This window comes from Hypomesus nipponensis, chromosome 20 (assembly GCF_054491055.1).
Source record: "Hypomesus nipponensis isolate SF chromosome 20, ASM5449105v1, whole genome shotgun sequence".
NCBI lineage: Eukaryota > Metazoa > Chordata > Actinopteri > Osmeriformes > Osmeridae > Hypomesus > Hypomesus nipponensis.
The window spans coordinates 6,573,576-6,597,204 of record NC_140380.1 but is presented as its reverse complement, the minus strand read 5'-3'; the positions used below and the strand labels follow the sequence as shown (position 1 = coordinate 6,597,204).

The 23,629-nt window shown below is 50.0% G+C and overlaps 1 protein-coding gene across 2 annotated transcripts in view; it reads right to left on the bottom strand.

Annotated features, from left to right (window-relative positions):
• LOC146246116 (glucocorticoid receptor-like) overlaps window positions 1-23,250 on the bottom strand; it is a 36,264-nt gene extending 13,014 nt beyond the window's left edge. For both annotated transcript variants that reach the window (XM_084684335.1, XM_084684336.1), the window contains exons 1-3: window positions 21,921-23,250; window positions 19,300-20,426; window positions 385-554 (exon numbers count right to left, since the gene is read on the bottom strand). In XM_084684335.1, coding sequence (XP_084540461.1) covers window positions 385-554; window positions 19,300-20,417 — 1,288 coding nt within the window. In that variant the 5' untranslated portion in view covers window positions 20,418-20,426; window positions 21,921-23,250. The remainder of the gene's footprint in view (window positions 1-384; window positions 555-19,299; window positions 20,427-21,920) is intronic.
• Between the last annotated feature and the right edge of the window lie 379 nt (window positions 23,251-23,629).

Sequence of the window (23,629 nt, the reverse complement as noted above, 5' to 3'; positions counted from 1 at the left end):
AACCGATCATGTGAATGAATTCAAGGAACAACGACATAAGGAGTTTGCAGGTAGTTAAGAGACCTTCATAGACCGCGCTGATCCTCGCGTTAAATTCTCGCGTCTTCAGAAGATTCCTAAAAGTCCACCGAGTCAAATTCAAACGCGACAAGAGGCAAGGCCGGGGGTTGGGGGGGGATAAGGCGTGGAGGTTTTCGGGCGCGAGGCCCCAAGTCCTGTCGCGAGCCAGCCGAACTGTGCAGGAGCGCTCTCGAGGTCTCCAGGTGCTCCACACCTACAGGTCTCTGGGTACTCGGGACTCCTTAACGACCCTTGTGTGTGTGCGTGTGACTGCGTGTGACTGCGTGTGCGTGCGAGGTGAAGCATCCGCGCATGCCGACCCACCTTCCACAGCCCTCTTGAAGAAGACTTTGCAGCTGCCGCAGGTGAGGACCCCGTAGTGGCACCCAGAGGCCTCGTCGGAGCACACCAGGCAGATCTTGTGGGCCGGGCCTCCGGGCTTGGCCGGGGACGGTGACGCGGTGGCGTTGGCCTCGGACGTTCTGGATGACGGGCTGCAACACGGCAAAGGAAAACACACACACACGGGGGGTCAAGGTCATATCCAGAATGTGCGCCTTTCAAAACAGACCCGTGACACAGCAATACAGTTATTGGGTCAGCCTCACTCGACAGTATCGCGTCTCTGCTGTAGCATCTTCGTTTGGCGCGGCGCTTCGCCCTGTATCATGAAAACCTACAATGACAAGGCAATCATCCAGTCTGAAACATGTCTCGTGTTTTGTCCTTCAATAGCGGAGCAGGTGAGCCGGGGTCGACCCTAACGAGGCACCCAATGACCTCCCTCACGCTGAGCTAAAGCTACTCCAAAGGGATTTCCAGCTAGCTTACTAACAGGGCCTCGTTGTAACCTCATGGTCTGCTGTTAATAGCCTTAACCAGGGGCGCTGAGGAAACAGGCGGTCTACTACCTGCCCAAAAGTCAACATCCCCCCCCCCCCCCCCCCCAGCAAGAACCGAGGAGCGCAACACACACTCGCGGCGGCACACTGCGTTTCAGTCGCACACTCGTTCCACTATCGACACGCACAATGCCATTATTATGTCTGTGCTGGGGTCATTCCCCACCTTGGGTGCTGGACTCAAATTAACCATAACAACCCCCCCCCCCCCCCTCCACGTGACAGGCCCTCGATTAAAACGCCTTCTGGTCCGAAGCCAAAAACACTGGTGCGACCACAGGCGACAGTGCAGCCTCAGGGTTTTTTTTTGGGGGGGGGGGGGGGGTAAATCCCTCCCACGGCAGTTTGCTTTGACAACACAATAGGCAGGGCTTAAGGCCTTATGTAAGAGGTTAGGGAGCATTCAATGTCTTAAGGCGTCCTGGTTCCCAGAGCAAGGCTATGCTATGATTCATTCTTGGCCAAGCTAACCGGAGCATGACCTTTACCGTTTTGAGGGAGTCAGGTGATTGCAGGCCCCCTCCCTCCCTCCCTCCCCCCAGCCCCACCCCCACCCCCCCACCACCGGAGCGTAACCTAAATTCAGCGAGGGGGGGGGATCAGTTCTCTAATGGTCACTGGAAAGACGACACTTGTTGATGGGAGTCCGAGGTCCAGCTGGCTGAGGCCTGGCCCTGGTCACTGAATCTCCAGAGTTTCAGAAACAGCGGGGGGGAGGGGGCCTTACAACTCCATTCATGCCGTGTGGATCTAGCCCCCACCCACCCCCCCCCCGAACAACAGTCCTCACGGCCGGAGCTGCGGGGCACGGCGGAAACCTCGAAAGGCACGCGACAGCAGAGACGGCCTGATCCTCGACAACGGGCCGCGGCGCGCCCAGACGGGCACGGAAACGTACGTCTTCGAATGTCTCTATGAAAGAACCAGCAGGGGGTGTGTTCCCTGGGACTCGAGCCAGCCTACCCACTCTCGAGCCTTCCTCCCACTGTCTCACTGGGCTTGGTGGCACGCTGCCATGCACACAGTCAAGCCTCATTAGAGACACCTCCACAGTAGAGCAGAGAGCACACACACACACGTAGGCTAATGCACACGACGTAGGATGCAAAAACCCAAACCCAGACAGGCCGACACACCCACGCACACGTTAACACATCTATGCGCAACCTAAATGCAAGCCGGCGGAAAAAAAAGCCGGCTAGCTAGTGCGCCGTAACTCGACGCCGGCTCTGAAACAGACCTCTGTGCTGTCGTTTAGTGACCTCGGTATGCTAATGCCTCCCACACTATTCTGATTACGTGTGTGTGTGAGAAGAGTGTGTGTGTGTGTGTGTGCATGTATGTGTGTGTCTGAGGAGTGTGTGTGTGTGGGGGGGGGGAGAGTGGGAACACAAGGTTCGAGTGAGAGAAAAAAAAAAAAGAGGAGCAAAGGATCAACAAACGAGTGCGAAATCGTAAGAGCACCGCGTACACGCATGCAATGTTTGCCGACCGACCGAGGCGACAGAGCAGCTTGTCGCCGCTAGCAAGCGCGACGACGACAAAAAGACTTGACTTTGTTGACAAAACAGAAGATTGGATTTCGAAAGAAAAGAAAAAAAAAAAAAGCAGGCCGATGTCCCAGGTCCGCACAAAAAAAAAGAGCATTTGGGACGGTGGATAGTCCAACATCCGGATCTTTCTATGAGGCAATGCTGTGCTTTGTGTGTTGGCAATTCAAGTCCCCAATGCCATCTCTGGCTTTAAAGGAGCAGGGCTAGCTAGTAGTTGGGGACTGCGATAGGAGTGCAGGGCCTTTCTGTCAGCCTGACTATCTGGGGAGTGCATGCGTGTCTGGGTGGGACACACACACACACACACACACACACACACACAGAGGGGCCTCCCATTAGTGTAGGAGGAAGTTAGGACCCACGGGGTTCTTATAAATAGTCCCGTAGCAACCTAAGCCCTGGGACAGTGTTACATGAGGATACTGTATACACACACACACACACACACACAAGCCTGCCAGCTGACACCCACAATACCCTGTACACCTCCATGTTATCACAAATCATTTGTGGGTTCATAGCATCTGCGTCGACGGCGCGTCGAGAAGACACCGGGAAGTTGGCGGTCGTTTGGCATAACGAGCAGAGAGGAGAGCTCAGTATGCTCCGCAGGTTCACCTTCCCATGAGGTCGGCCATGCCAACTGAGCCCTGCTCCCTACCCAGGCTTAGGGGACAGGGCCTACCAAGAGAGGGAGAGAGGGAGCGAGGGAGGGAGAGAGGGAGGGACTTTGCAATACTCAACCCGAACTGTCATGCCAATAAAGCATTCTGAACTGAACTGAGAGAGTGAGTGAGAGTGATAGGGAGGGAGAGAGAGAGAGAGAGAGAGAGAGAGAGAGAGAGAGAGAGAGAGAGAGAGAGAGAGAGAGAGAGAGGGAGGGAGACTTTGCAATACTCAACTCGAACTGTCATACCAATAAAGCATTCTGAACCGAGAGAGAGAGAGCGAGAGGGAGGGAGAGGGAAAGATTGTGATTGTCAGAGAGATTGTCAGACACAGAGAGAAAGAGAGAGTGAGAGAGAAAGAGAGAATGATGGTAGTCCTCTCCTAAACCACCCCATCAATCATCTGACAGCGAGACAAGGTAAATCCCACAAAAGCGCCTTTGCTGCCTTCACACCTATTGCGTTTCAACGTACGTCTCAGCGGGGTCAGAAGACAGACGGGGGCTGCTGGCAAACAAAAGAAGGTAGAGAGACAGAGAGAGAGAGAGAAATAGAGAGAGAGACAGAGAGAGAGAGAGAAATAGAGAGAGAGACAGAGAGAGACAGAGAGAGACACAGAGAGAGACACAGAGAGAGAGAGAGAGAGAGAGAGAGAGAGAGAGAGAGAGACAGAGAGACAGAGAGAGAGACAGAGAGAGAGAGAGACAGAGAGAGAGACAGAGAGAGAGAGAGAGAGACACAGAGAGAGAAACACAGAGACACAGAGAGGGAGAGAGACAGAGACAGAGACAGAGACAGAGAGAGAGAGACAGAGAGGGAGAGAGAGAGAGAGAGGATGGCCTGACAGCCAGTCAGTGAGCCTGGACAGTTCCACAGCAGAGCTGGTGGAGGATGTGCATGTTGGGATATCAACCGGTGGCTCCCCCGAGGGACACCACGGAGGTTTAGCTCAGTGTTCATCTGAAAAATGCTCTGGAAAGAGGCCTTCTCGTTGAGAGACCGCATTAGGTACACAGTTGCCTCCAGCTATTTTCTCCCTCCCTCCCTCCCTCGCTCCCCCGCTCCGCCCTCCCTCCCCTCTCCCGCCGAGGTTATGTAATATTCATATTGGCGCTGCCGCGACGACGGTCCCCCCCCCTCCCCCCTCCCCCCCCAGCCAATCCGCTCCCACTACTAACTCAGAGTACAGAGGAGGTCAGGCAAATCATGAGATTATCCGACTCATCTACCCAGAGACAGACACACACGTACGCGCACGAAGCACTTACACAAATACACACACACACACACTCGACCCGGGCCTACTCTGCAAGTCTCTGTTCTGCAGCGTCGCTCAGAGAGGAGGGTTTGTTGGAGAGGAACCTGTTCGACGATAAAAGCTGCCCTCGTGTCTTCCCTTTCCCCCCACCACCGTGTGAATGTTGCGCCGAGACACCGACCGCCCTGGTGGCCGTTCAGACGCGCCGCGGCGCCCGCCGCCCGAGGAGCAAAGCAAGCCTTTTCCACATCTGGCTGCGCGAGGCTTGAAGAACGAGGAAGTGAAACCTTGAGGGCAGCGGAAAAAAAAACGCAAAAAACGATTTCGACTTCTCTCAGCTAGCCCGAACGACGGCCGGGTTGGAGAGTTTGACGAGTTTTTTTTCTTCTTTTCTTTCTTACGTGCGCGTGGTGAACAGAGCGTTTTGGGATGGCACGAATCGTTACTCACTCTTTCCCGCTACTGCTGCCAGTGAGCCAGGGGGAAAGGCTCCACTCGTTTCGCCCTCTGGCCGTTCCCCCCGATCCTCAACGGTCAGGTGCCGTCTCCTGAAACGGACGTCAACCGCCTCGAATAACCCGCGAACCGTCCCAGTGGTCCGTTCATCCGCTCGGTACTACCGAGCGAGTGAATTCCCCAAGCTTCATGAAGTGAAAATAGGAACAGACACATTAATAATAAAGAGGAAAATCGATCGACGCGGGAAACATGGGAGAGCCATAGCACGGTCGCATGCTAGTTAGCCCCCCGGGGAGGAGGGGAAAAAGAATGTCCGGAAAGCCACAGTCAATACTGGGCCCTACGCTGTAAAACGTCCCCTACACGCCGAATCCCTAACTTCCCCATTTTGACCAAGCCGAGAGGGACGGAGAGGGAGAGAGACAGAGACAGAGACACAGAGACACAGAGACACAGAGACACAGAGAGAGAGAGAGAGAGAGAGAGAGAGAGAGAGAGAGAGAGAGAGAGAGACAAAGAGAGGGAGAGAGACACAGAGAGAGAGACACAGAGAGAGAGAGAGAGACAGAGAGAAAGAGAGAGAGAGAGAGAGAGAGAGACACAGAGAGAGAGAGAGAGAGAGAGAGACACAGAGAGAGAGAGAGAGACACACAGAGAGAGAGAGAGAGGGAGAGAGACAAAGAGAGGGAGAGAGACAGAGAGAGAGACACAGAGAGAGAGACAGAGAGACACAGAGAGAGAGAGAGAGAGACACAGAGAGAGAGAGAGAGAGAGACACAGAGAGAGAGAGAGAGAGAGACACAGAGAGAGAGAGAGAGAGAGACACAGAGAGAGAGAGAGAGAGAGAGAGAGAGAGAGAGAGAGAGAGAGAGAGAGAGAGAGAGAGAGAGAGAGAGAGAAAGAGAGAGAGAGAGAGAGAGAGAGAGAGAGACAGAGAGACGGGGTGATCCTGTAATGAAGCTGTTTACAGGGCCCGGGCCTCGTCGTGGGGGGAGAGTTCTGTGTGTCTAGCGCTAGCGGGGGGGAAACCTTCATTTGCTCCCGCGCAGATCGAGTTAGCCCCTGACACCCCTCCTGCTCTAAAGCAGACGGATGACTTCGGACCACCTGCACAACGGGGCCATTTCCCTCCCTCCCCCCCCCCTCCCCCCCCCCGCGGGCCAATGGCATTCGTTTAGCACGTTTATGCTCCGACCCCTCAGCCAGGGGAGGCTGCTGCTTTATTGGAGGTGCCTGAGTGGAGTCACACAAAAAAGAAAGAAAGAGGAGGGGGGAGAATAACACACCACAGGGCAGACTACACCTTCTCACTGGTGGCCCCGCCCTCGTTGGAAACGAGCTTCGCGGGGGGGGGGGGGTCGCAACCGGACGCTGGGCGGATTCGAGAGGGCCGCGCCAACCGAACCGCCCCGTCCTCCTCTCAGAGGGAGGCGCGAATGGAACGGCTTTCGACGCAGCCCCCCCGCATCAGGGACACGCCCGCGGCGTTCACCACGCCGCACGCTGTGTGGCTGGCTTCACCGGGGGGAGGGGGTGGGGGGGGGGGGGGGGGTAGGGAGGTGAAGAAAAAAATAAATGTTGCGATGAGAGGAACTTGGGAAATTCCTGAACTCGAGTAAAAAAAATTATATGGGGAATAAACGAGACGGGGAGACGCACAGTCGCTCAACGTGTTGCTTGGTGAACGCCTCGCTCCCTTTACAGCAGTCATGGTGGGGGAAGCGAAAAGCCCCAATACGACTCAGCTTCAGTGGTATTGAAGAAGCAGCCGTTAACAATAAAGGCTATATCAGTTCGAGTTCACTATGTGAACCAGCAGGATTTCTATTCAGTTCCATTCACTTGACGTAGACAAGAACCAAAATTCGAACAAACTGTATCGAAAATGTTAAGAAAGACACCTTTTTTCCCCAATTCTTAAATCCTTTGTGTCAGATTTCTATACGCAGACACTTTTGGAGCCCTGTTGAGCATTGTTGTTTGAAAACCTTTCTAGGTTTTCCCTTTTTGCTGTTTGTGACACTTTCCTCACATATCAAGCCAAATCTGTCAAACCAGTATTTCAGCACAAACAGCTAGCAAGCTGCAACCGAATATGTGGTTCACCTCCACGTGCTTGTGGTGCACACACACACACAAGCACAAAAACATGCCTGTGACGAGAGAGAGTCAATCTCACGTAAGCAGGCTACTGTGGAAATGGCTCAGCACATTAGGAGGAGGAACAGTGAGAAGATGAAGAGAGAGAGAGTGTGAGAGAGAAAGAGAGAGGGAGAGAGAGACAGAGAGAGAGAGAGAGCGCGAGAGGGAGGGAGCGAGACTTTGTGAGCGAGATGTCAGGGAGAGCTGAGGAAGGCAGAAAGGACTGGCCCTCCCTCCACTCGTTGTGCGCTGTGACAGATTTGTCAGAAGGCAGCTGAGCCTCTTAATCAAGCATTGTGGGGGAGGGGGGCCGGGGAGGAAGAAAAAAAACGTTTTTTTTTGTTTGTTTTTTACGATGGATTCTAATTAGTTGGGTGGGGCAGGTTGGCATGTTGGCCAAAGTCCAGCGGGACTGCCCTACCCACCCCCCCCCCGCCCTTCTCCTGATCTGATGTAGGCGTACAGTAACACACCTCTGAGCCAGCTTGGAGATGACTATGTCCCCTCGCAAAGCTAATCATTAACCCGCGCGCAGCGAGAACACGGCTCTCCTCGATGGGGACCTCGACCTGTCCACACCACATGCGGACGGAGGGAACCAGGAGGAGCCTGTGGTCCGCGAGTGCCCGACTCACCGAGGGAAACTTAGACATTCACATTTAGTCATTTAGCAGACGCTCTTATCCAGAGCGACTTGCAGTAAGTACAGTAACCCCCCCCCCCGAGGCAAGTAGGGTGGAGTGCCTTTCCCAAGGAAACAGCGTCATTTGGCACGGCCGGGAATCGAACCGCCAACCTGGGGGGGGGGGGAGTGGTTGCCCTGTCTTTGTAGCACTGCCCACAGCTTCGTGCAAGACCCAATGACGAGTCAGACAGCCAGGGCCTCAGGGACAGGCACTAGGACCCAGTCATCTGAATGCAGAAACTGAGGCGGAAATCCGAGAATCGATCACATCAGACACAAAGGGAAATCCCGGGAAATTCGATATGTTTGTTAGGAATCCAAAATATCTTCACGTATTTATTTATCATTTTTTTCCTATAAAACTGATTTTTACAGTCGATGTGATGCAACATCTTGGTCAGTACTGTGAAGAAGAGAGGCCTGTTATAACCTGATCCCTCCAACGTCCCAGTGGCAAGCCAGTCCCTGGGAGCGCGTGATTGACTAACCGCCGTGAGTTTGTTGTTCAATGACGCAGCATGCGTCGAAAACCCCTGCCCGCTGGCAGCTGAAAGCCCTTCCAGACAGACATCATGAACACACGTCAACAACTTTGTTTTCTAGTACACCGGAACCTCCGATTTGAGAAAAAAAAAAAAAAAAACTGCAAATGAGCACGGATTCGGGGCAAGTCAAGTGTCTTTTGTATAAAACAACACAATAGGCCATATGAGCCCCAACAAGAGGCTCACTAACAATGTGATTCATCTGCAGAAACACTGATCAATATGGCTATAGGGAAATTTACGCACGCTCTGCAAACAACTGGTCTTGGCTGACGTTTCCTTGGAGATAATGAGCCTGGGTTTGTTTATTTGGCGCCGTTAATTAAAAGTATGTTGAATCATCTTTCCGGTGTCTGATGCGAAGCGTAACTATGAGACAGTGGCTAAGAATAAGTGTCTGATCTTATCTTAACATGCAGGTGTTTGTTTTGTATTTACTTTTTAAGAACACAACCAAGGCGAAAAATGACAGGCGTTCTAATCACCAGCTAAGAAAAAGCTATTTCAGTTGTCCAGGAAACGCAGTAAAAACAACAACAAAGAACCCGGTTTATGCGTTGAATGCAGAAAAGCATTGGTCGTTGCCTTTTTCCGGATGCTTCTAGCCTAATGGCCAAGCCCACAATAAAGTACAACAAGGAAGTCATCAATAGGTATACAAGCAAAGGGGCAGGCGCCCTCATGCACGCACACTCCGCAAGTGGCTTTTCCATGGCAACCGATGAGAGAGAGAGAGACAGAGAGAGAGACAGAGAGAGAGAGAGACAGAGAGAGAGACAGAGAGAGAGAGAGACAGAGAGGGGGGGGGAGAGAGAAAGAGAGACAGAGAGAGGGGGGGAGAGAGAGAGAGAGAGAGAGAGAGAGAGAGAGAGAGAGAGAGAGAGAGAGAGAGAGAGAGAGAGAAAGAGAGAGAGAGAGAGAAAGAGAGAGAGTCCCTCTGGCATTAATGGTGCGTGTTGAAAGCCACACGGCTCCGGGGCTGGGAGAGCAGACTCATGCCTGTAGCGGGGGAGGGGTGGAGAGGAGTGGAGGGGGGGGGGGGGGGGGCAGGTCAGAAATGTCTGGAAAGAGTTCTGATTATATACGAGTGTCTCCTCTGCCAGGGGCAGAGGATGCTACGGGACCCACTCAGGGGCACGCTCGCACCTCGCCAGTGACGGCACGTCTTTTTCCGGAGCCTTCCGTGCCGCCCGGCCCTGCTCGTAGAGGTTCAGAGCTAACCTCAACACAGGTTCGTGCACGTTTAGGATTGACATCATGTCTTTGGGGTTTGTTAAACTGCAGGCCCAACGGTAGAGTCTGTGTGCAAGCAGGTTGTGATGTGTGTTGAAGTGTGTGTTGATGTGATGTGAATGAAAACAGGTTTTATTCAGTAATTACATGAATTGGTTCAATCGCTGTGAACAGAAGGCCTGAAAGCCTAATGGGTAAAAAAAAAAAAAAAAAAAAAAAAAACATCAATTTTAGCAGCAAGCGAAACAAAAGGAGAGGGGGGCCGTAATTATGGGATGAAAAGCTTGTTGACTACCCGAGAACAGAGGACAGAAAATGGTGGAAATCAGCAAAAGGGCCTCCGACTGGCCTTCTCAGCAAGAGTTAAATTCCTTTAACTCCTTCGAAAAAAAAAAATATATTATTATAAAAAAAATAAAAAACACTTATCCTCAACAGAGCACACACACACACTCGTACACACGCACTCAACGATAATCATGTAAGAAAGACAGCAGCAAAGGGGCAAAACAGAGGGCCTCAGAGGAGAGGGAAGATGGGGGGGGTGCAGGGCTGGGTGTTGGTCGTCCCAGTTAGATGGGGTGTGAAGGGGAGACCGTGCGAGTCGACAGGGCGACCGAGCCACTGACAAGCTACCATCTAGGAACGGACAACCAATCATCAAAAAGCAGGGAAGGGCATAAATGCTGATTGGACGCGGTGAAGAAAAAAAAGGCCTCTGGTCATTGGACCAGACGAGCAGATCAGCCAGATGTAAGACGAGAGGGCCTGCAGAGATCCGAAACCCCCTCCGCAAAAACAAACAAGACGAGCAGGCAGAGAGGAGCGCTGTAACCTTGGAGGCCAGAAGCTGAACCGTTTGGTCCAACTGGCTCCCGGCCCGCGGAAGGCTAGCTGCCAGATTTCCCCTCTCCGCCAATCACGTTCAAGGGGAGGGACCGGGAGCCTCGGCCTGCGAACCAGACGGACAACGCTGCCGGCTCATCCTCTCGGATGAGGTCTGCTCTCGGACTGTTTTGGCCGTCGGCATGCGACCCGGGAACCATGACATGACAAAGTTAGGTATTCATTAAGCCCAGGGTTTGTCAGTTTGTCGCAAAGTCCTCGACTCTACTGCCAATGTATAAACAGAGGGCTATCTGGAGGAACACAAGTAGCCCATAGTGATCAGTCAAAGGCTTAAGGGAAACTGAAACATGTTATTTTGTGACAAAATACCATAAATAACATGGGTCACATGACAACACATACTCCACACAAGCCACAGGCATACCCTACCACTCGTATTACAGAAATCACCACAAATGAGCCTTGTCACTTCCTATTTCGGAAGTTTGGATATAGAACTGCAGTCAGAAAAGGGACCTGGAGTTGCACCACTATCGCGCAACCGGAGAATATCCCACCACACCCCCTTCCGGCGCTGTCCGGAGACGACGGCAGGAAGTTCAAGACCCCGCGGACATTTCGAGGAGCTTCCTAAAAAGTGGCGTAATCGGACCAGCGATCGCACACTTCCCTCTGCACGGTCGGTAACATCCTCCTGACATAACACTGCCCAGGGACGCTGTCAAGACTGTTATTGTGAAAAATGCAGCAGGAGGGTGGGGGGCGTTCAACAGAACTTCTACTGTGAAGTACAGCGCGGAGGAGGAAGAGTTACGGCTGTTTGCACAGCGCCGGGCCGGGCCAGGCCAGGCCCTGGGCCCAGGCCCTCGGCCCGGGCTCGGTTCCAGTCAGGCTGCGGGCCGAGGGAGCCGGAGGGAGGCTGTGAAAAGGCCGAACGCGGGAGAGAGAGAGAGACAGAGAGTGACAGAGAGAGAGACAGAGAGAGTGACAGAGAGACAGAGACAGAGAGAGAGAGACAGAGAGAGTGACAGAGAGACAGAGACAGAGAGAGAGAGAGTGACAGAGAGAGAGATACAGAGAGAGAATGAGAGAGAGAGACAAAAACATATCGGCCCCCTCCGTGGCACCTCGACCCCCCCCCCCCCCGGTTACTGAGGTCAGGTCAACGACACAGTGACCTCATCCCAGAGAGGGGGGGGGGGGGGGAGTGGAGGAAAAGGCTCTGCCGTGTTAGTGTTAGTGTCGAGGAGGTGAAACAGTCGTTTCGACGGACAAACAAACCACAAACGACCGCTGATTGGCCTCGGAGGGTACACATTTGAGGTCCAGGCCGGGGGAGGGGGCCGGCTTGACCCTATTTAACAGCGTCCATTTGACTTAACCCTGTGCTGCGTTGAGAAGAAAATCCCATCTCCCTGCCCTGGCACAGTTGAGATGCTTTAGCCCCACGGCTCCTCCATTCGAGTCGCGTCCAGCAGACCCATCTCAGCGAGGGCTTGGGCGACCATATTTTATTTCATTTTTGGGCAACTTGTATTTGATTTTATTGCACATTTTATTTCATTCGAAGTCCACTTAGTACTGCTAGTTTATGTACCCTTAGTATAGATAGTCCACACGTTTTAAATTTCGGTCCCTATATGTTTGTTGTATGCACCTTCTTGCCAAAGTAAATTCCTTGTCTGTGCAAACTTTCACGGCGAATAAATCCCTTTTCTGATTCTGATTTCTGACTCTGACACGTTGTTTACAAAAGGATCATTAAATGTACAGTAGGTCACTGTCAAGAGTTGTTTGAGTTATGAGGTAAGACACGCCCAGGCAAGAATGCCTGACCCACCACAGGAGAAGGCAGGTTATTGGACAGCCCTGCGTTAAACTAAGCAGCGGTTACATAAGCTGGCTCCGGATAAGACCTTAAACAAAGCACTCGCAAGCCTGCTAAGTGTGCACGACCGAACCACAGGAAACTGAATAAAGCAGGGGGAAAGTGCAATGATTTGAACGAATCGTACACTAAATCTTACTTGACTTATTGGGAAATGTAAAACATTTCACTGTTGGAATAGTCTTCCACACTGCCATACATCCAACGAATAGAGGTTCTCCATTGAAACCAAAGCTCTTAGCGCATTTCTCGTCGACTTGAATGTTGACTCAGTTGAACTGAATAGCCTATGGCACTGATAGGTCACTGCTGTCAAAAGGGGCGCCTTATTGAACAGACGTTTTTGTGGAGCTCTTTATCGAGGCTAGATTTTGTTTTGATTATTATAAAAATATATAAAACAATCTGATCTCGACACAGACCAGAGAAGGAGAGAGAATCAGATCCTTAATCAGAGAGAGAGAGCGTGAAAGAGAGAGAAAGAAGGGAGGAGAGAGAGAAGGAAGGAGACAGACAGACAGACAGACAGACAGAGAGAGAGAGAGAAGGACGGACAGAGAGAAGGAAGGAAGGAAGGAGAGAGAGAGGAAGGGAGGGAGGGGAAGTCAGGTGACTGATTTACGAGCTGAAGCAGCAGAACCTGCAGAGCGTGTTCTTCAGAAGCCAGGCTTCGCTAGCCGATGCAACAGCCGAGAGAAGGGTGATGCAGCAAAAAATAAATTAAAAAATGCCCTGGCAGATGTGAAAAACAGAGTCAGACTTATCTAACGACAAGAAGGGAATCTAGAAGAAAAAAAAAGTCTCCATAAAAGATTGTATTTATCAGTTGGTCAAGGTCCGTACAAGAACATGAACAAAAAAAAAACATGCTAGATGTGTTAATGATTAATATGCGAATCGATGAAGAATTGTATAAATTTTGTGGTTCATGTTGTTTTAATTTGTAACTTGTATAACTGCATGCTCTTATGGGTCTTCCCTCTTGGCACTTGTTTCGTTTATCACAATGTATGCTTCATGTTTTTGGCTACTTGCAATGTTTGGGACAATCTCGTTGTTATGTTCAGTGACCTATGCTCTTTTGTAAAGCTCTCTCTTGGAAGTCGCTTTGGATAAAAGCATCTGCTAAATGAATAAATGTAAATGTAAATGTAAATTAACCAGGAATTTGAGCACTGCTATGGAACATTGTAGGGCCACTGGATATATATTTTGTTCTAAATGAGTAGCACATTTGCCCAATAAATGTTTAATGAAACGTTATTGGTAAAACTGTTGAATCCATAACTCTCCACAACAGGCATTTCACAGTGCTAAAAGTGTAAACAACTCATCAATTAACTGATCTTTAATCTAAATAACAATCGAGAAAATTCCAGAAAATTGAACTTTATTCTCACACAGACCAACTTGAATTATTGATGTTATTGATGTTGCCGTGAAATTCATTACACTGACTAATTTCATATCAGTTCTAGAATGAGTTCTACATTCAAACGTGTAGCCTACTCTGTCCCTTTCTAAAACAACAGACCAAACGTGTAGCCTACTCTGTCCCTTTCTAAAACAACAGACCCGGGATTGATTCTCCATTTTTTGGAAGTCGTTTCATTTCAGCTTCTCGTGGGCGAGTGCAGAATTCGACAACTCCCAAAAAAGGACGGATCACCTATTTATTCCAACGTCCCTTGACATGGGTTCTGGTTGTGCAAATGAGACACCCCCCCCCCCCTCCCTCCAACCCCCCCCCCCTACCCCCTCCCATTTATTTGACCCAGGTCCATCTGTCCATGGACTGATTGTTCCTGCAGTTATGCATGAGGTTGACCACAACCGGCCCCACAGTTTGCTTTCACAAACACCTGCGAGGATTATCGATGTTATTGGCGTCGCCGGCGGCAACCCATTTCTCGGACTAAAAGATACCTCGATTTTTTTCCAGAGCTAGCTCGTGTTACGCAGCTTCGAGCAGCGAAACGTTTTTTTTTTGGACCGGTGTGTATAGTAACTGTAAGCTGCTGTCAGATATCTGGTAAAAAAACAAAAAACCACTATTAAAATACATAGGGGAAACATAGAGACTACATACTTTCTACCTCAAACTTACAATTGAAAAGTTGCACTCCGGTATGAATCTATCTTCTGGGAAACGCATGGCATATGACGGTAACCAAAAGGCTTTGGTGATTAATTACGCGACTGTGAATACCCTCAGAATAACTGCAGCTGCCACAGAGTGGGTTGAGAGTGTTATAGGTCAACATGAGTTGATCAAGTTGTTTTCCTATCTCGTGCATGACATGGATTGGTTGGAGCCTGCCATACAGACTAGTGTACACTCGAATCGTTCAATGCACCTTGCACTGCTGCACAAAAAAGGCCCTTACCACATGAAACAGCTGAAAAGATTTGTGGCGGTGCCACCAGTGAAAAAGGTTCTTCCAGGACACCTCCGGCTACGTCATACCTTCTGGAACATATTGCCAATGTGCAGCCAAATGGCGTAGACTATGTGGGACTGTGTGCACTATTCATTAAGGACCGAAAGTGAAAATAGCGTTTGTGCAATATTGAGGCCCCGGTCTGATGAAAGGTCACACAATCATACTTGTCAACACTTCTGAAGAAACGAGGGCTTCTAAAAAGCTTTCCATAATCCTTTGTAGCCGGTTAGTGCCTTGACCAAGTGCGCCGACATGCTGTTAGCAAATTGGTAATTAGCGGCTACATGTGTGTAAACCCTTTTCACCAAGTGCGACTTAACGGTACAATGAGCTCTTTGAAGTCCCTGCATTCCTCGTCGTGCACACAGAACTAGCTAACGAGGAGGAGGGAGAGAGCGCGAGAAGCAAATGGCAGATTGCGAGGTTGGGATGAAGAGGCAGCAAGGACACTAGATAGACTGGGGGGGGGGGGGGGGGGGAAGAGAAAGAAAGAGAGAGAGAGAGGGAGAGAGACAGAGACAGAGAGACAGAGACAGAGAGACAGAGAGACAGAGAGACAGAGAGAGAGAGAGAGAGAGAGAGAGGGAGAGAGGGGCTGCCAGAACACAAACAGCAAAAGAGAAATATACACTGTAAACTCCTGTAACATTCTGCATACCAAGCTAAGGCTGTGTGCGTGGGTAGGCCTCAAACATTATGATGAGGGGGGGGGGGTTTACAGTGCCCTACCCTGAGTAGAAAAAAAAAAAAGGGAAAAAAAAGGTGTGTCATGGTGTAGATCTCTTGTCCTGTTAATCATTCACCATTCAAACCTCTGACGTTGGGTGGGTGGGGGAGGGGCTGTCAAACGATGGCTGCCAATCACAGAACTCCCATCCGTCAAAACCTCCATCGCTGTCAGCCTACCTTTTCATCTGGCTCGAACTCAATTTTTTTCTCAAGTTGTACAACAAGCATTTAGCTGCAATCCACACGCTCTAAACCCAGTTTGTTTTGATTGGATTTTCCTTTTAAAGACGAAAGAATTGCCCAGATAGTGCATTAGTGTGGGTGGCCACGATGCAGACCTTATGAACATCCCTGTGTAATTGCATTTGGCCAAAGCATTCGACTGCTGTATCATGCCTGGCAGTCACAGTCCAAGTACAGAAACTAAACGCATCCACACAAGCCCCTCAGCACTCCTAAATGTCTGGTAATGAATCGTTTTTGGGGCAGGTTTGGTCCTACAATTGGTCGATTCGTCATTTCAAATGGGATTCCTAACTCAGGAACATACGTCACCATCTCTGGTCAACAGGCGTGGTTTCATAAGATAAAAACAAATACAAAAAAAGATTGCGTGCACCACCTGATAACCTTGACATAGGCAATCGACGCTACTTCGCTTCGTACAAAGCGACGTAGACGGGAAGGGATTTGAACCAGTGACCTCCTGGATCTGCCTTCCAACGCCCTACAACCGAGCTCTACCCATCAACCAAGAATCCTACACAGAAGACGGGCAAGTTGAATCTGTTCCAGCTGCTCCCCCAACGGGCGATAACCCTAACCCCCGCAGGTCGTAACTCTTCCACATAGAGATGGAAGAGGGGAACCTAACCCCCCCCCCGACCCCTTCACCTTTGACCTCTCTGTGCCTGGCTGGAGGTAACACCATCCCATGGAAAGGGGCGCGCAAAATGTCTTCAAAACGTTCTGCCGAGCCAGCACAATGAGACAAGGCGATTGCTGCGGAGACGGAACGAGGAGTGGAGACGGAACTGGGTATGTGACCTAACAAAAAAGCCACGAAGAAGACAGAGACTGATCCTGTGCGCAAACAAATAAGACATAAGATAACAGAAATCCCCACAGGCAGACAAAGGAACAGTAGTCCTCTGCCCCCCCCCCCCCCCAAACTCCTGCTGGGACACCCAATATCAAGAGCTGTACCGTAGGGAACTGAGGCCAGGGCAGGAAATTCCAATATCTTGATTCTGAGATTGGGAGAACAAGTTTAAACAAAACCAAGAATTCACATGCGGAAACTTGAAAGGGTTCCAGCGAGAGGACCCGAGAGCAACATGTTAGACTGCGGACAAGACTGCCGTCGGCCCCCCCCCCCCACCCCAATCTCCCTTCTTAACTTTTTGAGATTTGACACCAATCAGGCGGGTGGGGCCTCCAGGAGTTGCGTGTGTCAGAACTGACGCGACACGCATGTGACCAAACCTGTGTTGGATGTCTGACACGCGTGTCAACGTAGCTACGTTCAAAACACAGCCGTGTCGTCGGACAAACACATTTAAGTTCGAAAAAACAAACTTAAGTCCGGCCTCCTCTTTAGAAGAACCACTTCCCAAATCGCCGTTTGCAACGTATTTCCAATTCAAACCGAGGTGTAAAATCCCTCACACACGGTTTCCGATAACAACCACAAGTTCTAAAGACTGGTAGAACCACTGCCATCACATGACAGAGACAGAATCTAACACCCACCCACCAATGAAACGCACCCACAAACACAAGACAGAAAGACTACAGTCTAGAGACAATGTTTACAACAGTACGACTTACCGCTAGCTCTCTAATAGCTGTCATTTCAGACATGGCGAGATGGCCATTTGTATAATGCCACGGTGGCAGTCCTGTGAATAAGTCTGTTTGCCTTCTCACAGTTTGGACAGCCCATATGAAGCATATCCGCAGAAAGGCATACAGCCTATTACCCTCTAGTTGTAGTCTATGGAAAAGGCAGCCATGGAATGAATTGAGTGCTGACAAAGTCCAAAGAAGTAGATGCATAGTAAATGACCCACACATGAACGGAGACAAGTGCAGAAAATAGGTCATAAATGACTTCTTACTTGTCGTCCATGTAGCTAATCACGCAGTCTATAGGGTTGCCAAGGGATGCAACATTTCCAGAATGTTTCACAAAATGTTGCTTAAGGAGGTCCCTTTCCCCCCCCCCCCACTATTCTCCACTCATAACTATTATATTAAATCAGTAAGCAGTCCAGATGTTAGAAGGAGAAATGTGTTGACACTTACTACATCACGTGGACAGGCAGTTCTTTGCATTTCACACGAATGAACACAATCAAGCCCCCACACACTACAGCGTTCAGACCAAGGACCTCTACGTGCTGCTAAGTTTGGATTATGTTATCGAGGTGAAGATACTTCAGGTATAGCTGGCGAATGCTAAATAAAGAACAAATATCGGCGTCTGTGACAGCCGCTTTTTAGCTGTCGCGCACAGGCTGGCGCTCGAATGGCGTGTCCATTTGCGGAGGTCTCGTGTATCCGTGTGAATCCGGCGTGTCAAAAAACCCTGCCTGATCAGACCCACTGACCCGACGTCGAAAGATTGTCCACGGGAATTCTTGTCAATTCACACATTCCTGATAACTCCCCTGGAAGTATTCCCCCTTTCCGGCAGCTCCCGCGCTTCCCTCTCTCGTCGTCGCAAAACGTGAGGCCCGACCCGGCGGAAGCCTCAACGCGTCCTCAACCAAAACAGGGAGTCAGGTGGCTGAGCGGTGAGGGAATCGGGCTAGTAATCAGAAGGTCGCTGGTTCGATTCCCGGCCGTGTCACAAATGACGTTGTGTGTCCTTTGGCATGGCACTTCACCCTACTTGCCTCGGGAATGTCCCTGTACCTATTGTAAGTCGCTCTGGGTAACAGCGTCTGCTAAATGACTAAGTGTAAATGAAACGTAGAGCAGGAAACCGCTTGGCCCTGAGGGTGAAGTAGTCGACGTTCTAACCCTGGCCACGCCTCGGATCCTGAGCCTTTGTGAATTAGTCTAAACAGTCGTCCTGTGGATCAGAACACTAAACACGGGTACTGATAGGGAAAGGAGTGCCTAAGCAACAGCCCGGCCTAAACCCAACCCACATGAGGAACTGTCCTACACATGTAACATGTGTATGGAAATATCCAAGATTGTAACACGTTTAATGCCATCCTGAAATGAACAATTAGAACAGGCTACCCTTGGCGGACATCTGTTTTGGATAGGCCTTTTGAATTTTTTGTTTTTTAGATTAGCAATCATAGATTATGAAGTTATAAAGACAACGGTGGAATTCTTTGCACTGAAAAATGTAGCAGCTGCAGTGCATCATGAGAGAATGCCGTCGGAAAAGCTCTCCAAACATTCCCACAAGAAGCCAACTTGTAGACTAACTATACTAGAACAGCCTTGTGTGTGTGTGTCTCTCTCTCCCCCTCTCACCCCCCTCTGTCTCTCTCTCCCTGTTTCCCTCCCTCTCTCTCTCTCTCTCCCTGCGGAATGACTGGAGTTGTGGAGCTCGGAGAGAGGCCCATGTGTTAAAGCTGAGAGATCTGAAGAAAGAGTGAGACGGCACATCGAATCAAAACGTGTACTCGTGGCCGGCTCCGCACGGGGGCCACGGCCCGGCCCACAGCACGCCCCACTTGAACATCCACAAAAACAACCAGGCCAACTGGTGTCAGTATGAGGATATCGAATGACCGGGAAGGGGGGGGGGGGGGCAAACTCCCCCAATATCTGAAAGGATCCCTGGCAGCAGAGGAACACACGCCGCAAGGACCTCACCAATCGGATTCATGGAGCAGGCGAACCAAACACAAGCCTACCTGCCGTAGCTGACGGGGAACGCGGCTGAGGCCGACGCCCCCTCGGCCTCCCTCTGCAGCCCCATGCTCTCCCCATATCCATTGCCTCGACTCCAGCCGTTGCCCACGGACGACAGAGGCGGGTACAGGCCAAAGAGAGGCTTCTGGTCGGGCTGCTGCAAGCCCAGAGCGGCCGAGCCCGGGTTGGCCCCGTAACCGTAGCCGGGCCCCCCCAGGGAGGAGCCGCCGCCGCCGCCCCCCAGGCCCCCCGAAGGCCCGGCCAGGCCCATGCCGGAGATCTGGCAGTAGCTCCGGTTGTCCTGGCTCTCCTGCTTGATCACGCCCGGCGTGCACAGCTGGAGGAGGGAGTCGTCGGCGTCTTTCTCCGTCTTGATGACGGGCGCGGGGAGGACGGCCTGGCCTCGCCGCGGCTCTGCCCCGTCCCCCTTGCCGCAGCTCCCCCCGGAGCCGCCGCCGCCCGGGGGCTTGGGGTCCAGCAGGGAGTCGTCCACCGACAGGGTGGAGAGGAACGCGGCCTCGTTGTCCCCGTAGAACTCGTTCAGGTCCGAAAGAGAACCGGGCAAGTCGAGGTCCCTCAGGATGTCCAGCGTGTTATCCGCGCTGAGGCGGTCGCCGCCGTACAAGTCCTTCTGGCCCCCGAAAGACAGGCCGGCGTCCAGCCGGTCCTTGTCCATCGAGGAGAAGTCTTCCGTCTTGATGTGGAACAGGTCGAGCTGGTGAAATCCCATCCTCGAATTCCCCAGGGTGGCGGGCGACCGGTTCAAACTCGCGATGCTCTCCTCCAGGAGGGAAAAGCCCTCGCCTACTGAATACAGACTCAAGTCCTGCTGCTGTTGCTGCAGCTGCTGCTGCTGCTGCTGCTGCTGCTGCTGCTGCTGTTTCTGCATTTCCAGAGGAGCCGTCCCCAGAGACGAGCCCTCCCGCTGGGTGTTGCTTCCCTCCAGTCCGTTCAGGGCCTCCCCCCGGCCGAGTCCTTGGCTCTGGGCCCTGGAGCCCGGCAGGTGCACGGCGGAGGCCGAGGCGGCGGGCCCCGCCACTTCCCTCTCCTCGCCGGGCCTCTCCTCGAACGGCGAGCTGTCGTCGTGGGTGTTTCTCCGTTTGGGTCCACCCTGATCCATTTCTATATTCTGTCGGGGCACACAGAGTAGGTTCAGTCAAGGTACACGCGCAGGTCAAGGACCCAAGGCTGGGCCTTGGCTAAGCCAGGGCCCATTACATTGCATGACAAAGACGAACCAGAAGGGGGTCAAAGAAAATACTGAACTGAATAGGGCTTTAACATTTAGCCTAGTCCAGGGTCATTTCCCTCTTCTCCACTTAAGATCCATGAGACGTATAACAGAAATGAGCATGGAAAATCCCAGTGTTGATTCACGTTATAATCCAGGCTTCGACTGTACGCTTGGGCATTACCCTGGGAGTTTCTTAGCTAAACTGTGGATGGATGTCACAACCCAAACACACTCAGCATGGCAGGTTCTGTCAAAATTACAGGACCACTTCCTGTCATCAGTATTGGGCAATACATGAACCACTACAGATCCTACTACAGATCCGCAAGAGACTTAAGGCAAATTGAATAATTTTTGGATAAACAAATAGGCTATGAAACATGCAAAATATATATATACATAAGCGCCCAGTCTTCATTGAAGTTGTGATTAAGTTTCTACTGTCATGGTCAGTTACCATGAGGACTTCTTAACTATTCTGTGGAAGCATGTCAGAACTCAAACACACTTAGCCTGTATTTCAGGCAGAACCCCTTTCTGTGCTACCAAACTTAACGGACGAACAGAAACGAAGCAGCAAAATAAAACTGATAACAATTACAGAATTCATGTTGCTCCTGCCTGTAGCTGTTGGTTAGACTGGGTTTCCGTTTTCCTTCATAGATACATGATAGTCATAAAAGGCTTATAAAGACATCTTATTATGCCATTTCTAACGTCAAATATGCTATAGTTTCTATACCATTTGCATGACTGATGCAAAATTGTCCATGTTAAAGTAGCCATAGAAAGACAACCTAAAAAAAATGCTCCAAGGCAGTTTAGAATCCAAGCACTGTGTCAATAGCAATAGAAAGATCGATAGCCTACCTAACAGCAGTGCATGTCCATTTTACTTTCGTAGACAGAACCTGACGTTTTACATCAGGGGAAAACATATCTAAATTGCGCAAAATGTAGAATACAAAATGGAGCCATCGACAACAGAATATCGACGCCGGTGACTCGGTACAACTACATACAATCTACCAAATGTGCACGGCTATACTAGGCTGCTACAGTAATCTACAGTAGTAACGATAGTACAGTCGCAGTAGTGCAACCTGTTGGCTGTGACAGGTAACTGCACTACAAAAACTAAATTTATGTTAAAATAGATTAGATTGATAAATGATCATGTAAAAATAATAACTGCATTACACAACACACACAATAATCTGATTTAACGTTAACAGCACACAACTGTCAAGCTCTGGAAAATACCAGCTAAAACATGCCTAAAGTTTGAGCTTATAACAGCACTTGTATAGTCAATAGTCGTGTGACAGTTCGTGTGAAAGTCATACATTTCAAAAACCAACATCTATTCTACAAACACATGACACGTACCTGATTTTAAAAACGTGGGTTCCAAGTACGCGAGGTCATCTCCCGTTCGTCTGAAAGTTGGATAGAATGTTGTGTGGCCTTACGTTTTCTTCTGCCAGCAAATAGACCTATCTGTCAAGACGTATAACGATTTTCCAATCACCCTGTCAGAATATATTTAAGTTTTAACGCCGCCCGCGTAATTGTTAAAATAAATAAAAACTGTTCGCTATGTCGTATATCCTAATTGCACGCAACAAATCCACAAGCAGAAAGATACAAGTTTCTGTTTTTGGTCTATGGAATCGTAGATCATTAATGTTACATAATGACCAAGCTAGCCAACTACAGTGCCGTTTAAAACCATGGGCATGGCATAGCTGGATAGGAGGGCGGCTAACTAGCTTGACAGCAGTAAACGCCCCTCTAGAAGCGAACTCTACAGTCGGAAACACAGAATACACAACCTTGCTCTTCGACGTGTCTCTCTGAACTAAGTTATAAATTACACCGCTAACACGTTAGAAAAAATGACAAGTAGGTCACTATGAAAGTGTTTTCTCTATAGCAAGACACTGACGTGCTGATGCAAGTTGTGCAAAACTTGCTCACGTAGCTATCTCTAACGTCGTTAGCAAAAGAACGCTATGCGAGACAATCTAAAACCTCACTTAACTAAAACTAGACAAAATGTAACACAGTCAACAAACTTAATAGTTAAAGACGATGTGTATGTACATAAAAGGCAACTTCCGACACTACGTTGGAAAGCTACATAGCTAGTAGCGAAACATCTAGCTCCTTGGCCCAAGAAGGTTCTGCTAAGCAGCAGTCAACCAAACGACTAGCAAGCGTCGGAGCCACCGAAAGCCGAGGACGAGATCGATCATGTGTGTGCATAGAACTTCAGGCAGAAGTAACTTCGAAGACCGTTCTCACCTTTAATGGCTTGAAAAAGTCAATCCTCGTGAGCAATTAACTGCACTACTCTATGATCGTGTGCGTCAAAACACTTTACAATATTTCATGCAGCGATGACTTAAAGTTTTAAGTCAAAAACGCATCAAAGTAACTGACAAGCAAAATGTTCAATGGCGCAGGACGGTACTGTAGATAGAGCGGGGCGAAGGGCACGTTGACAGCCGCTCTGGAAATAAACAAGATCTGAAGACAGCTGGATCCGCGTCTCCGTTTCCCTCCACTGCGTATTGCTGCTAAAAAACAAGCTAATATACAAGGGATAGCTAAACGAGTCGACGTCGACGGCTTGTTCGACAACACTGTGTTTAACCTAACAGAAAATAATTCCGAGATTATGCCTGTGAAACTGCCTCAGCTGTCAGTCCCGAAGTGGGACATGCGCAGAGAGAGGCTAGGAACAAATGGCAGATAGTACTGATTTAAATGTACGCACTTTGCAACAAAACTTAAATAATAAACTGCTATAATGAATTGTCAAGAAGATCAATCACAATAATACTAACGCTTAAGAAATATCTATGACTGTGTAGGTGAATTCTGTTAAAAAGTAACTTTATTCTAAACAGACCTAGTTTTAATCATTTGCTAGGATAGGTCACTTTCTTGATGATATATTTGTTATAGCCTCATGTCAGCTTCGGTGCATTCTTAGTTTTTGTCATGCACTCTTTCCCTTGATTGCGCTTAGATGTATTTACCATTGAGTGATGCTGTGAGACTTGGACACGGTTGGTATCAGGGTAAGAGAG